The sequence below is a fragment of the Anser brachyrhynchus genome, assembly GCF_964034855.1.
Source record: "Anser brachyrhynchus genome assembly, chromosome: 2".
Taxonomy (NCBI): domain Eukaryota; kingdom Metazoa; phylum Chordata; class Aves; order Anseriformes; family Anatidae; genus Anser; species Anser brachyrhynchus.
The window spans coordinates 62,654,327-62,671,002 of NC_137695.1; the positions used below are offsets into that span (position 1 = coordinate 62,654,327).

The 16,676-nt window shown below is 40.3% G+C and overlaps 2 protein-coding genes across 28 annotated transcripts in view; one reads left to right on the plus strand and one right to left on the minus strand.

Annotated features, from left to right (window-relative positions):
- Positions 1-15,887, plus strand: part of LOC308191028 (uncharacterized protein) — a 41,767-nt gene extending 25,880 nt beyond the window's left edge. Inside the window, exon 2 of the mRNA XM_080583005.1 lies at positions 11,984-15,887. The gene's annotated coding sequence lies outside the window, so the exon portion shown is untranslated. The remainder of the gene's footprint in view (positions 1-11,983) is intronic.
- PDE1C (phosphodiesterase 1C) overlaps positions 1-16,676 on the minus strand; it is a 396,700-nt gene that overhangs the window by 46,707 nt on the left and 333,317 nt on the right. For all 27 annotated transcript variants that reach the window (XM_080582959.1, XM_080582939.1, XM_080582961.1 and 24 more), the window contains 4 exons: positions 15,894-16,022; positions 9,810-9,911; positions 8,332-8,452; positions 5,230-5,311 (listed from right to left, as the gene is read on the minus strand). In XM_080582959.1, the coding sequence (XP_080439085.1) occupies positions 5,230-5,311; positions 8,332-8,452; positions 9,810-9,911; positions 15,894-16,022 (434 nt within the window). The remainder of the gene's footprint in view (positions 1-5,229; positions 5,312-8,331; positions 8,453-9,809; positions 9,912-15,893; positions 16,023-16,676) is intronic.

Sequence of the window (16,676 nt, forward strand, 5' to 3'; positions counted from 1 at the left end):
CATCTCATTAACAAATGCAGGCAGAGGTAGCACAAGGGACCACAGGTGAACAAACTTGAAGACGTATAACTTTTTATAGTAACACTGAGACAAGGGTAATATAATTATCTCTGTACTGAAGCAGAGTGTGTGTGGTATTTTTTCCTCTGTAGCCTGAATAAGTTACTCAATTATGTTATCTTTAAATGGGAATTACAATAAAATTGGGAAACAGTCTGCTATCATAGAAACAAAACTTGGGACTTTATTAGTAATTATGTAACTTAAATCATATTCCCAAACACAACCACCCCAGTCTCTCTTTTTACCTGAAGACACTGTACTTTAAACAGTGTGATTTAGTTTGCTAACTAAAAATAAAAAATAAAAAAATAAAGTAATGAACCTGGGTTTTAAAACCTATTGATGCTAATGCTAATGACCTATTCATCAACTGCTTTCTTTCTCTATAGAATGAGTGTGGTAAATATTTCTGTATCCCAGTGACTAGGATAAAACACATCACACTGAGGAGGTGATTCCAAGCACCTACCTAGAGTTCATTCAATCCACCTGAGAACACCACCACAGCAAACACTGACGAGAGAATAGTTTTCCTAAAGCCCATCTCAAAACAAACAAACAAACCAGAAGCATTCACTCATCAGCCTTTATTCAACGTTTTCTGAAGCTGTAATTTTCTTTCTTTCTAGTCAATGGACAAAAATAAAAGGATGCTGCTACATTTATTAGCTGCAAAAGAGGCTGATCTCCCATCAAACAAGCTTCCTACAGTCTGAGATAGACAGAGAAGTTTTAACTCCTGATATTCTTGTGTGGAAATACAAGTCTTGGCCTGGTTTTGTTTCCAGTCTCTGTGCCTCTCCTACTCTGGTCAGCAGCCTGACTTCTGGACTAGGAAATCTCCTGACTTCTGTACCTCACTGGGGTACAGAAATATATAATTCATCCATTTTATTGAAGAAGAAAAATATGATTAACCAGTCATTAGCATTAGTAGGTTTTAAATCAAGGTTCATTATTTTATAATCATTTTTTAAATTATGAGTTTAAATACTGAACAATTTCTTTACAAATTTAAGCAACAAGAGAATAAGACATTCTTTATTTTGAGGAAATTTTGGTTGTTCGATTGCTCCATTTTCATGGAAAGAGTGCATACAGCAAAGCCTTCAGTCTGCATTTGTGAAGACCTTTCATTAATAAAAATGCTTGCCCATTGTTGCATCTGCACTGACCATTGAGCAACAAACAAGCAACTACAAACAAGCTAAGCCTCTAAAACAGGATTTCTAGGATCTGCCCCTGTCAGAACCAAAAGCACAATTTTATTTCACAAAGGACAGATTGTTTTTATTTGTAGAAACTCAAGGCTGCTTGCTACAGATAATGGCATGATTTGGAATTCAAGAGGAACTTCTACAAACAAATGCAGTAATTATTATTCCAGGGAACAATCTGTTCAGGCTGTTAATCAGATAAATAAATGAATAAGCACAGATTATTTCTCTGAGAATCTAGCCTACGACTTTGAAAGCCTTACCTCAGCAGAAAGGCAGAAAATGTAAGAGTTTTTGATTTAATAAAAGAGATGTTACAGAAAGATAATGCCAATATATTTAGCAGACTGAGAAATTAAAATTTTACAATGCTAGACAGCAAGATTTATAGGCAGTGGCCTATTAATGTCAATGGATTACAAAACTGCACAAACTGAGTATAGTGATAGTATTTAACTATATATGTCTGCCTCTTTTATAAAGTGTAATTATCTTGGTGATGGTTTATTTCATCCTCAATTTTGCAGTGGCTTCACAGAATCACAGAATCATCTAGGCTGGAAGAGACCTCCAAGATCATCTAGTCCAACCTCTGACCTAACACTAACAAGTCCTCACCTAAATCATATCACTAAGCTCTACATCTAAACATCTTTTAAAGACCTCCAGGGATGGTGACTCAACCACTTCCCTGAGCAGCCCATTCCAATGCCTAACAACCCTTTCAGTAAAGAAGTTCTTCCTAATAGCCAACCTAAACCTCCCCCCTGGCGCAACTTTAGCCCATTCCCCCTCGTCCTGTCACCAGGCACGTGGGAGAATAGACCAACCCCCACCTCGCTACAGCCTCCTTTAATGTACCTGTAGAGTGTGATAAGGTCGCCCCTGAGCCTCCTCTTCTCCAAGCTGAACAATCCCAGCTCCCTCAGCTGCTCCTCGTAAGACTTGTTCTCCAGACCCCTCGCCAGCTTCGTTGCCCTTCTCTGGACTCGCTCGAGCACCTCCATGTCCTTCCTGTAGCGAGGGGCCCAAAACTGAACACAGTACTCGAGGTGCAGCCTCACCAGAGCCGAGTACAGAGGGACAATCACTTCCCTAGTCCTGCTGGCCACACTGCTTCTTATGCAAGCCAGGATGCTGTTGGCCTTCTTGGCCACCTGAGCACATTGCTGGCTCATATTCAGCTATCAACAATACTCCCAGGTCCTTTTCTGCCAGGCAGCTTTCCAACCACTCATCTCCCAGCCCGTAGCTCTGCTTGGGGTTGTTACGCCCCAGGTGCAGGACCCGGCACTTGGCCTTGTTGAACTTCATGCAGCTGGCCTCAGCCCATCGGTCCAGCCTATTCAGATCCTCCTGCAGAGCCTTCCTACCCTTGAGCAGATCGACACATGCACCTATCTTGGTGTTGTCTGCAAACTTACTGAGGGTACACTCGATCCCCTTGACACAAGGTGCATCAGTGTAGAAGTGTCTTGGATCTCCTGGCCTTCCGGACAAAGAAGCATAACAGAAGAGAACAAGGCAAATGGTATTCCAAGCACACTGCAACCATACACCAGGATGTGGAAGGGGCTGCATGGGAAGCACAGCTCCTCTCCTCTGTAAGGAGTGAGGGACATAACTGAAAGCTGCTAGAACCCGTATGAAAGAGATGTCTCTACATGCCCTTTCCTCCACATGAGCCAGACAAAGAGGGATTACCTTCTCCCATAGCACAGCAGCAGGCGTAGTCTGCCCAGGAGTCCTCAATATGAGTTTTAACTGAGACTGTAACTCTCAAAGTTTGCTGCTGCTTCCCTCCACAGAGCTGATTGCAAAACACAAATTACTTCAGCACTTGTGTTGTGCCGTACACTTATACCCACTTTTTTGGGTTACTGTTACGAAGGGGTACGCTCTTATATGTTTGGCAACTAAGCTAGGCCTGTGCATGGCTTTTCAAGTTCAGATTCTTGGCTGAACTGCCTAAACTGTTAGAGCCAGAAAAATCTGGAATGGGGTCCCCTCAGAGAATGGCTTGCCTAACAGGAACAATGAAATAATTTTAAACAAAAAAAACCAGCTCTGAGGCACAGATGTGCATCTGAACTTTCCTAAGTTTGGGAATATCTTTGTTTTATTCTTTGGCCAGCTCTTTACAGCTCAGGAGACAGCTGAGAAATTTCATACTTCAAATTTTTTGTTTGTTTTCATTGAATACATTTGCTTTCTTTCTGCTTCTGGACTCAGTTCCCTCATTTTTAGGGTCACCATTATATTTCTCTTGTTCTGCTTGGTACTCTATTCTCCAGTCAAGGTTAGATCACATTCTTCTCCTCTCTATTTCACTTGCTTTCTGGGTATAACAATCTACCCACAAATTCAACTTTTCTTTTGGAAAAGTTTTCTTTTTATGCTCCCAGCCTGCTGAACGTGTTTACTTCACTTAACTCCTCTTGACGTCTCCCCAAATATCAGACTTGTTTCCATATCCTCCCACCTTTCACTCAATAATTGGAGAAGACAGTGGGGTAGAGTGAAGCCTCAGTGAATTCTCAGATGACACAAAACAGGGGGGACTGGCTGACTCACCAGAGGGCCATGCAGCCATCCAGAGGGGCCTTGACAGGCTGGACAAAAATCTCATGAAGTTCAACAGGGAGAAGTGCAAAGTCCTGCACCTGGGGAAGAACACCCCCAGGTACCAGTATGCACTGAGGGCCACACAACTTGAAAGCAGCTTTGCAGAAAAGGACCTAGAATCCCTGGTAGACACCAGGTTGAACACAAATCAGCAATGTGCCCTTGCTGCTATGAATGCTAAGGGTAGTCTTGGCTGCATTAGGCAAAGTATTGTCAGCATGTCAAGAGAGGTGATCCTTACCCTCTAATCAGCATTGGTGAGGCTGCACCTGGAGTACCGTGTCCAGTTATGGGGCCTCCAGTACAAGAGAGAGCTGGACATAATGGAAAGAATCCAAGGAAGGGCCACCAAGATGATCAAGGGACTGAAGCACCCCTGCTATGAGGAGAGGCTAAGACAGTTGAGACTGTTCAGCCTGGAGAAGAGGAGGCTCGGGGAGATTTTATCTATGCCTATAAACACCTGAAGGAAGGGTGCAAAGAGGATCGAGCCAGACTCTTGTCAGTGGTGCCCAATGCTAGGACAAGAGGCAATGGGCACACACAGGAACATGAGACATTCTGTCTGAACATCAAGAAGCACTTCTTTATTGTGCAGGTGATGGAGCACTGGCAGAGGTTGCCTAGAGAGGTTGTAAAGTCTCCCTTTTTGGAGATCTTCAAAAGCCATCTGGACATGGTCCTGGGCAACCCACTGTAGGTGTCTTTGCTTGATCAGGAGGGTTGGATCAGATGACCTCCAGAGGTCTTTTTCAATCTTAATCATTCTGTGATTCTCTGACTCTGTGAGAGGTAGAGAAAGTACTACCAGTGAGTCTGTAAAAAGATATTTGCTTCTGAATGGATGGAGTTGAAAAACGTTTGCTGTTTGCTTTGCTTCAGTACAAAATATTAGTTGGCTTGGAGCAACGGGAGGGAAAGAGAGGCAGGAATAAATGAAATTTTAAAAAAGCAATATTTTTTGCCCAGGTCATCAAAAGGACTGATATTAGGTTTCCATACCCATTAACGATACTCATATCTCAACACATTGCCATGCACACCTCTTATCCACAGCTCAGAAAACCACAGAGTAGTGTCATAACTGGGCACTGCAGTCAGCCCTGCAGTCAGATCAGAGGTAACTCATTTACTGCATAGATCCATCACCATAAATTTAATGTCTCCTCAGCTTTGAACTGTTGATCTGGAGAAAATAACACCATTGCACTTTATTATTTCCTCTCTTTAACCTAGTTCCAAATGATCACTGTGATCTTAGCCCCACAGGGAAGAATAAGTTTTATTTGTCGAAGAATCTTAGAATGAACCAAAAGGGACATACCTATTTGAGACTGAGCAACCATTGTAGACTTGCGGTCACACAATGGAGAGAAAGGAAGCCCTAGTTCTGCTTCTTTGTCACCCTGGAGAAACAAAATTGAGAATAAATTAGAACAAGACAAGACACACTGAACTTTGATATCTTAGGTCATTGCTGTAAAAGCCACACATTTTACTTTCTCTAGTGAAGTGGGTTTTGTATATTTGTGTGTGTTTCTTAAACACAAATTATTTGTGGACAATTGAGTCTGGCTGGAAAAGTAGCTGTACAAGGAGAAATTTGTGAATTGAGCATCTTAATTCTACTGAATCTTTCCTCAGAGCTTTCTCTGCTGTTTGGTACTTCCATGAACCAATTAAACACCCACTTGAGCACAAAAACACTTCTCATTGTAGCTCTCTGGAGAACTCAGCAAAACCCAATTGTTGGAACAAAACTTTCAAGAGAAAACATCAGTGTCAGGCTGATCTTTCAGGATTTGCACTTGTTTGTATGCCTTTTTTTTGTCTTTCAGATAAGGATTTCACTCATAGCTGGCCAGATGCAGAGTACTTTCTTTGTCCATAGGAAACACTGACATTGTCAACTTTTATGAAAGTGTTTAAGAGCAGAAGTCCAAACATGCTTTACAGCCCTCAGAACTGACAATCCTTTTCTAACATCACAAGATCGTGCAGAAGATGAAGTGTTATAACCCCATTTATTCCAGTCATTCAAGCTGCCTATTCTCAAAAAGCTTGGTTCAGTCACTCTGTTATAAATTGCTTTATGCTGAGAGGACACATAGGATGAGATAGTTTCAGTAATCCACTGTGAGCATTCAAATTTAAATAGCTTGTTAAATATACTAGAGAATCAATTCCTTAAATCAGCAGCTTACTTTAACTGTGCTGAAGTTCATGGCAGTGTTCTGACTAATGCCAACTGGAAGTTAAAATACCCAGCAAACAAATTAGAGAATAACTTCTGTAGGCATAAGAAGTGTCTTTTCTTTGTTGTTAATACAACATACATGAAATGGAGGAATAAATTCTGTTAGAGTTTTGGGTGAAACAATAATTTTCTTCCATTGTGGCACAATTTTGCTTTACGTTAGGAGTCCAATGTTCAAAACTCAGGGTAAAACAGAAACTAAACACAAATATATTTTAAAGTAACCTTGCATTACTTTGTCTGCCATATCTCTCAGGAAATAATTTTTCAATGCCAGCTCTTACCTAATCATAGGTCTTCTCTTACTCCTAATTCTCTTGCCTAATTCTATTTAGCAAGGAGCCCCTAGCTGCCTTCCTGACTGCTCAAAGAGATACTTGACTTCTAAGCTGTTTGGGCAGATCCCTCATGGCTGGCTAAATTGCATAAATAAAACACACAAGATGTTTCCCTTAAGACATGCTCACCATAGCTGCTGAATATATATATATATATATAAAAAAAGTATTCAGAAGCAGCATTCACATCTACAGCGCAGTTGGGTCATGTAGGAAGACCTGTGTCACATCACAGAATACTTGGAAACCAATAGGGCTGGGGAACTGCACTGACGACGTTTAAGTGAGGCTTTATGTCTCATAAAGCACAAAACAGAAAGGATAGGAAATAATCTGCACTTAAAGAGCGTAAGAAAATAAATACCTAAACTGAAGCCAGCCCAACTTCTTAGTCCCATGGTCCCCTCTAGCTAGTGGCACTTTTTAGCTTGTATGCAGAGAAGAGCGTGTGTTGCTCTTCTGCTGTCAGGTAGGGATGCATTTATTTACCTACTACTACATAACTTCAATGAACATAAGTCTACACTTCATGGTAAGTTTAAGAGTTTTCCTAAAAAGGGAGTTAATACTGTGTCTTAATTTGGAACTAGAATGCAAGTTTTACATAAAGCTTTATCTAAATGTGAAGACATTTGTCATTCAAAATGAACATAGGATTTGTTGGCTGAAAGTAAATTATCCCAGTGAAAACATAAAAAAATAATTTTGTCTTTATTACACTTGTAAAGCAGATCCAAACTTGGGCTTTTTGTGATCTTACATCTAGCTAATCTTAATTCCCTTACCAATCTTTAGAGCACTCAGCAATGGTGTATTTTATCAAATTTAGTACCCTTTAGAGCTAAAATAGAAGAACAAACATAGAATAAAAGAATAAACATGCCCAGAGGTAAAGTCTTCCCTAAAATGTATGTGAAGATCATCCTTCTTACATGAGTCTCCCGTGTGACAATGCACGGACAGCTGAAGACATGATTTACCTGCTTCCACCTAGTAAACCCATTCTTGGTTTGAAAAACAAATTAAAGGATTCATTTCAAAGCAAATTTTTGCAATATCCTTATTAAGAAGGCATTCCTGCAATGCCTTTAAAAGCAGATGCCATTTTAAAAACTTGTTAAAACTTTTTAAAAATTGGCTTTTTTTTTCAGATTTACTATAAAACATGAAGTTATTGAACTTTGGAGGGAAATAAACCACTTAATTTTTGGCTTAGTTTACTAATTCATATTGGGGAAAAGTATCACATATATTCCTAAGCACTCTGTTTAGTTTTACTTCTTTTTTTTAAAGGCAGCTATTTACATGCTTTCATTTAGCCACTTGGGGAGCTTGTAACTATCACATAGAGCTTAATGATTCGTCTAGATTTGTGGGTCCATCAATGGGAGGTCCACTATGAGATATAAACTAGAGAAATTCACATCATGTAAAGGGCAATGCATTTTTCACATTTACCCCAAAAATACAGGTATAGCTCTATAAAGTACAGTTACCTGAATCTGTTTTCTAGGGTTTTACAGCTAAGCAGAACATCATATATTCTGTCTTTTGCTAATTAGAAACACATACTGAACCTATAAAAGTAATTAGCCCGATTTAGCTTCCCAGACAATGCCTTTATCTGTAGGCAGTGTATCAGACACTAACTTCCCAAGAACCTTAATAGGCAGTGCTACCGGTGCCAGACAAAAAAGCTTCACATCATTTAGAAGGTTCTTGAGAAAATCAGAGAAGGAAAAGATCTGTGTTCAAATTTTCCTACTTCCTTGCCCAACACTACATACTCTCTCTGTGCTGCCAAAATGCAGAGGAAATTCCCCAGCTTTACCTGTCTGAAGAACTCCTCTAGCAGAGACATGGTCCAGCGGTGATGGAGGTCCCAGGCCTTGGCTGGATGACTGATATCTGCTGTATGCAACAACAGTGATAAGGCTTTCGGCTTGTCAATTCTGAAAACCCAAAGGATCAAACAAATTAATTGTACTTGCAGTGGAGAATGACGACAAAAATCACACCTAAACAGGAAAATGTGGCCACGTTAGTGGAGTGATACCTGTATTTCTAAAACCTGACGACTATGAAAGATTGTCTTTTTTCTCCAACATACACCATTCCTGTTGGAACAGAGACATTAAGAAGCACAAAGAGAAACTTTGCTCAGTTTTTCTGAGCTCTTTTCCAGGCTTACTTGCCTGCACAATCAGGCCTGAAGAGCCACTACATTCCCCATTTCATCTGGGCTGCATTTTATGCAGCTCAGAAAATAATTTAATCTCTACCATCTTACTGCAGTAAACAGGATCTGATCTCAGGGACGCTGGTGATTCTACACAGTAACTGGTAAATGTTTCATTGTTAGAAAACTACTGTGAGGTCAGAAGGTGATTTTTGTGTCTGGTTCCATAGAAGGCGAAAGACTGGCAATTTCTTAAAACTGTAACCTGAGAGGCTAGCCCAAGAATCCAGTAAATAATATTTTCTTGGGATGGGTAGTCTAAGATTTTAACTCTAAATTTTGATTGCCTGATACACCTGGAAGAGCTGTACCTTTTGTGAGGACAAAGTGGCTAGCCACACTCTGGTCTGATATAGGTATAATTCTGGGGGTTCTGGACAGACCTGTGTCTAGAGTGAAAAAAAATACCATCACTCAGAGCTTTCTGCAGTGTAAAAGGAACTTTATGGGAAAAGGCTGTAGACAAAATATTACAGCTCTCACTGTCTTACTGGGAAGAAGAATCATAGAATCATAGAATGGTTTGAGTTGGAAGGGACCAAAGATCATCCAATTTCTATCCCCCTGCCATGGGCAAGGCCTTCCACACAATGCTCCATCTGTTACGTTCCAGTCCTTCCCTTGGTGCCTCTCAGGTTGTTTTCATCTTGCCTCTGGTTATGGAGCAGGCCCCTTGCAGTGGTGGCATCTGCTACCATCTACACAAGGGCAATGCATTAGTTGTATTTCTGCAGATCTTATACCCTTGAGTCATACTCAAGACGTGGAGGTCACTCAGCTTGATCATGTCCTTGATGTTACTGTCATATACAAAGAGTCATGACCAGGGAGGCTTATCCCAACATGGTGACCTTTGCAAGCTTTGGTCCACCAGCACAGAACAGAGACCTGTGTATAGAGGGATGTCCACTCCTAAGTGAATTCATTCAAAATTCAACAGCATAAACGGAATTGATGTGGACATCAAAGAGAGTGAGGGCCTCTGGAGAGGTGCTTTTGAAGTCAAACATAATGGCAAAGCACCAGCTGAAATGCAGCCCCTCACTGCATGGTGTTATGAAGTGACTCACCCTTCTGGCTGCTGCAAAGCATTCTTCATGGCTTTGATTTGCTGGAAGTGACAGGACATATCAGTGGCTAACACCATCTCAATCACCAGAGCTCTGAACTCCCTTTTGGATGGCATCATGATGAGAGAAGCAAGGAAAAAGAAATATAAAAAACAGCATCAGACATGCTCCAGGTTCTTTTGTTGTCTATCTGCAAATTATTGACAGCTTTTCTGCCTTTGCATGTCACTCTTTCCATTATCGCTCTTTCCAGGAGCAGGAGGAAGATCAATGATTTTCTACAAACACAGGAGTGGGAGGGCTGCAAATTAAGCCAGGTGGCTAATCCTTCCTAAAAGAAATCCTAGACCTTTGTGAAGAGAGTATTAGCACTAGCATTCCCTTTTCAAGTAAACACAGACTTCTTGGATTGATTTCTTTTATAGGGCATTCTTAGAAGGAAGCAAAAAGATTGTTTAAAACCTTGAAACCTTTAGTTCACCTAAAATCAGGTGAACTTTTGAGCCTGGATGTCTATCCAGTTGACTAAAACTGATCAATAGCTATTAATATTATTAAAGGAAAAACAGAATGTTAAAAACATTTCCTTGTAAATATACTGTATACATACATTTGATACCTTTGAGAACCTGCATTGCTTCCTTGATATTACTCATTCAAACTATTCCTTTATGTATTTTTGTTAAACAAACATTTTAGGATGTGCTCGAAATTCCTTTGAAGTCAGTGTAGATGTCCTAGACATTTTAAAATATCGGAACTCTCTGCTCTAGTATACAATGTAAATTTCTTTTCTGTTTCTCTCAGTTCATACACCCATGGGTTAACAGAGGAAGAACAGTCCAAAGTTACCATACCAGCTCAGGATTTGGGAGATTCAGAAATGGGTAAGTTTTCATTTAAAAATAAAAGTTGTCATTCTTCTTTTCATGAATCTTTCATGAAGGACATGGTCTATTTTGAGCATGTCTCTCTTGCCTCTGGTGGTTGTACTCAAGTTCCAGCCCCAGGCCACCAGTGCATAGAGACCCAGGACCTCTGTGCTTACCCAGTCCCATGGGTGTCACGTAACGTGGCCTCCCAGTTCTGTACACACATTAAGATTGCATCTGCTGGCCTCACTCTACCTACAGCATACCCACCTCATTCTTCCCACCCTTATGTACGTGCACTTGGGTAGCCAACAGCATTCAAGGAAACGATATGGTGGCTGAAAACCAAATTAGTTTAAATTTATGGGGATCTTATTTTTTGCCAATCCTGGTCAGTTCCCTGGTTTGGTGCATTCCCAGCAGCAAAAACCTTTCTGTCAATACAAGCAAAAGGAACCAGACAAGATAGGAGAAACTGTTTCTTTTTGCAGCAGTGCTGCAGACAGCAGCTTAAAACACTTGTGGAACAAGGACCCAAGGACCTGAACTCCCACAGCTGGAGAGAAAGCAGATTCACTCCAAACCAGAGACAAAATGAAAGCCAGTGTGGGCTGAAATGCAAGTGTGATCTATCACAGACAAGATTACAACACCAAAATATTAATTTAATGGGGAAACCAATACATCCTCACTAGACACACACACATCTATAAAGCTTATACTTTTCCACAAGGTTGTCAGAAATTTCAGTGCTCCAGAAGAACTTGAAAATATTTTAAATATTGTGGTTTTGCAAGCAGCCTGATAAATTAGAGGAACTTGTATTAAAATCAAGATGTCTAAATGTCTTTCTACAAAGGTCAAGGGTTTATGGTACAAAAATGCAACCATGTTGTTGTGGTTTAACCTGGCCGGCAGCTAAACACCACACAGCCATTCACTCACCCTTCCCCCTCCCTCTCTGGGATGAGGGAGAGAAATGGGAAAGTGAAGCCTGTGAGTTGAGATAAAGACAGTTTATTAAGACTGGAAAATAATAATAACAATAATAATAATAATAGTACTACTAATAATAATGTGTACGAAACAAGTGATGCACAATGCAATTGCTCACCACCCACTGACCGATGCCCAGTCTGTCCCCGAGCAGCCAGCGCCCCACCCCGGCTAGCCAGTCCTGTATATTGTTTAGCATGACGCCAGATGGTATGGAATACCCCTTTGGCCAGTTTGGGTCAGCTGTCCTGGGTCTGTCCCCTCCCAGCTCTTGCTGCACCCCTAGCCTGCCCGCTGGCAGGACAGAGCGAGAAGCTGAAAAGTCCTTGGCTTGGTGTAAGCACTGCTCTGCAACAATTAAAACATCAGCACGTTATCAGCACTCTTCTCATCCTAATCCAAAACATAGCACCCTACCAGCTACTAGGAGGAAAATTAACTCTGTCCTAACTGAAAGTAGGACATATATGAAAGTGGTCACTAGGACTATTAGAATATTGACGGCTTGGAAATGGGTTTTCTCGCAGTTCACCTCAACTGAAGATCTCTTGTGGACTCAAAGTCTGCTTTACAGATCTGGCTGTGTTGCTTCTCTAACCAATTAAGGATTTGAATATTTCTTATTATATTTTCATGTTTCATCTTGTGGTAGAGATACATTTCTCTGAGGCCAGAGGCCAGGAGCCAGGGAGTTACTATGTTCTCATAACCTACCACTAAGAAAAAGTTCTAAATTACCAAATTTGAAAATAAATTCTAAGATAACTTGTCCATGCCTTTTAACAGCCCCTGTAGAATTAGGGAAAGATACGATAATGTTGAGAGAGCAAGGTCAGGAAAAGCAATTGGAGAAGACGAAAACCTGGACTGAATTTCCTGTTTCATTACTGTCACACACTGGGGAGTAATTCGTCCTATGGCCAATATCAGAGCTTTGATTTTTTGTTTTCTAACCAAGGTCCCGCAGATGATATGCATGAAGACATGGTATCTGGCACAGTTGCATAAGCACATACAGTTTTATGGTATCTTTACTACTGATTGCTGAGATAGATAGACTCTGGATGACTTGACATCTAAATATTTCCAAGCCTTGCATTGATCTCCATCTGGAACATATCTTTATTTGCTTTTTAGAATAATTACTTCACACCCTTACCTTTTTTGCTTTAGAGAACATTACATCGTTGGATTTGTCTTTGTATTCTAGCAAATGTATTCTAGCAAAGCACTCGCATCCCCATGCATTCACGGGAAAAGGAAAAGAAAAAGACAGTTTTAGATCACCTGATCTCTATGCTATGAACCAACAGGAATATCTCCTTTGGGGAGGCATTTTGCCCAGTTTGCCCAGTTGAAGTCTTGATTCTCATGGAAATTAATGGATGAAGGAAAAACACTACCTTCAACGAAATATTTTCAATGGCTGATATTCGCTAAAGGTATAACACCCAGAATAAGCATGTGGCCATGCTGGATACATAAAAATTTTTTACAAGAAAACTGTGTGATTATGCAACCAATCACCTGCTATTTATTTACAAAAGAAAGCTCTGACCCAAGTTGTCTTCAGTCAGAACCATTCAAGGTTTCTCACTGCAATCTCCAAAGGAATAAACACTGATTGACAAATAGAGCTCAAAATTATCTAAGAGACAAAATCTCAAGCAGCTTTACTGACAAAATCAGAATTGCATGAAAGCTGTACTTCCCGAAGCTGTACTCTGATACAGCATTAAGGAGCTAAACATTTTCCAGGTGCCTTTTTAATCCTGTACTTGACAGCAAAGGGCTTGCACACTCTGTTTCAATAAATTGCATGGAAATTATTAACAATGAAATACACTGCCAGAAAATACATCTATAACAGTATCTTAGAAAGCATCTGTTTGCTTTGCAGTTTAGTTTCTTAATTCACTGTGATCTGTTTTTGTTATAGTTTCTTCATTTACTTGTTGATGACTTGCACAAATGGGATTCATCACATGAGGCAACCGAACTGACTTTCAAATATTTAATAAGGAGCATAGGTTTTTTAAAATGGAGAGTAAAATATTGTTTAGGTACTAATAAGCATTCATCTCTTTTCTGCTTGACTGTAGCCCAAAAGATCTCTTTCAGTCTCATCTGCTTTCCCTCAAAACCTGTGCACATTTCTTTTCCAACTGTGAAATATAGGTCTAATTTTCTACATTTATTTCCTGAAAATGCATTCCTTAACTAGATGACTGAATACCACAAAACTGATGAAACCCACATATACCTCTAGGATTGTGAAATGTGCTGATCATCAGATCTTCTCTTATTAATACTGTCAAAATATAATGAGAGCTTAGTTCAAAACAGCACTTAAGAATTTGCTTTCCAAGGGCCATCACTTGGACTTTTTGCTGAAAGTGATTTATCAGGTATGTCTACAAAAATAAAATTAAATGTAGATATGCTTTAACAGTTTCCCAAAGCGTCCTTTCATGTTTGGGGTCCTATTGGTACTGAGAGACTTATTTTTGAGTACCAGTCTGAGAAACTGTGGGCTTCTTGTTTTTTTTTCTCAGCACCATAGATCCTGCTGATGTCAACTGATATTTCCAATGCTTCCCAAATGTTTGCCTATGGGATTTCAAACTGGCATGCAAAAGCAAAGGCACATAACAATCATAACATTTTGGCATTAGAGCACATCAATATAATGGTCTTTATTCTGCAGCTGTTGCTCGTTCAGCAGCTACAAAATAATACAGCCCTATTTGAGAGAGAACAAATAAGCAATCTAAACCACTCAATATTTTTGTTCAGGCGGTTAGAGTATTTCTTAAAAAGCAGACATATTAATCTTTGAAACTTTAGGTCTAAACATATAGCTCAACAGAATACACATTTTGACACTAGGGAATTAATGAGAAACATCTGAAGCTAGTTTTGATTCAACCACAAGCAGTTTAAAGCTGCAAAGCAGACTGTTTTCCTAAAGACAGTGTCTATGCAATGAAGCATTCTCAAGCAGCTGCTCTGCTGATCCTTGTAGACAGTGGCTCTAAGGCTGCTGTTTCTAGTCAGTTCCTTGCGTTTCCCTCGCCAACATAAAAGGAAGCAGCAATTTGCTGCCAATATTTGACAAGGCATTACCAACTGTAGCTAAAATAAAAAATAAAAAATTAGATTTTTAACACCTCAATGCAGATTTTTTTTTTTTAAGTTCCTGCTTGCTGCCCACCATGAGACTATTTTCTATACTGGGGGGTAGGATTTCTCAAGCCGCTCCCCCACAACACTCCCATTGATTGAAACCAGACACTTAAGTTCCTGAATCTTTTTCCCGGCGCTCAGCTACAGGATTATGTCACCATCCACAAGTCAAAATAAACAGGAAATTCAGGAGAAAGTCATTAGGAAGCAGAGCCTTCACTAACCAGTTGACTAGAAGCCAAGACTCTGAGAAAGGCTAATTTCCCCTCATTTCCAATAGGTAAGATGAACTGACTGCTCAGCACTGTATCACATTTAAGTGTATGCAGGAGACATCATGCTTTATGTAAGATCCCACAAGTCACTTTCCCTCCTATGAGAAAGACCACGGAGCAGGATTCTTCCTGTCTGTCAGATTGGGCTATTTTTAATGTACCATCCTCTGGAGTTCAAAATTCCCCATAAAGGCAGAAAGTTCCCTCATCGGTTTCAACTGTCTGCTATTAGAAAACAAATCATGGACTGATTTTGGCACATAAATCATATGTTGCATGAAGCTTGTTTTAAATTATAGCTTCTTACATCACGTTGGCATATATAGTATGCTGATTTATGCTTCTTGGACTTTATTCTTATTTCCATTAAGGCCCATTTATAATTTCCAAGCAGGGGGTGTCTAAGTAGATAGAGGTTATATTTATGCTTTTGCATGAACAAACAGTTGTATACCTCTTCACTAATTTATAAACAGATGCGTATAAAGGGTGTCTCTGTGAACTGCTGAAATTACATGGGAGTCAAATTGTATATTATTATTCACCGTCACAAAATCTAGTCTTACTGCTATCTGAGGTAAAAAACAAATGCAGAAATAAGCAAGACAAACACTTTTTAAAGCTTTTTTTTTTTCTCTTAGTAATAGAAATACTAATGTACAATATACAGCGACGCATATTGCTCTTCAAACAAGGCAATAACAGACTATGGTGATGTTACAACGTTCCAAAGCAGACACCATGTTCATTTTTACCTCCAGTCATCCTTTGAGAGATTAGACAAAATATTCATCTCTTCATCATCTTGCAAAAGACGATATGCTGCACTAACATGGTGATTTTCAAGCACAGACCGGTCATTATATAGAATGGCTGAGTCTGACCTGGGATTTAAAAGAAGACATAGGAAAAGTTATCACAGAATCACAGAATTGTCTAGATTGGAAGAGACCTCCAAGATCACCTAGTCCAACCTCTGACCTAACACTAACAAGTCCTCCCCTAAATCATATCACTAAGCTCTACATCTAAACATCTTTTAAAGACCTCCAGGGATGGTGACTCAACCACTTCCCTGAGCAGCCCATTCCAATGCCTAACAACCCTTTCAGTAAAGAAGTTCCTCCTAATAGCCAACCTAAACCTCCCCCCTGGCGCAACTTTAGCCCATTCCCCCTTGTCCTTTCACCAGGCACGTGGGAGAATAGACCAACCCCCACCTTGCTACAGCCTCCTTTAATGTACCTGTAGAGTGTGATAAGGTCGCCCCTGAGCCTCCTCTTCTCCAAGCTGTACAATCCCAGCTCCCTCAGCCGCTCCTCATAAGACTTGTTCTCCAGACCCCTCGCCAGCTTCGTTGCCCTTCTCTGGACTCGCTCGAGCACCTCCATGTCCTTCTTGTAGCGAGGGGCCCAAAACTGAACACAGTACTCGAGGTGCAGCCTCACCAGAGCCGAGTACAGGGGGACAATCACTTCCCTAGTCCTGCTGGCCACACTGCTTCTTATACAAGCCAGGATGCTGTTGGCCTTCTTGGC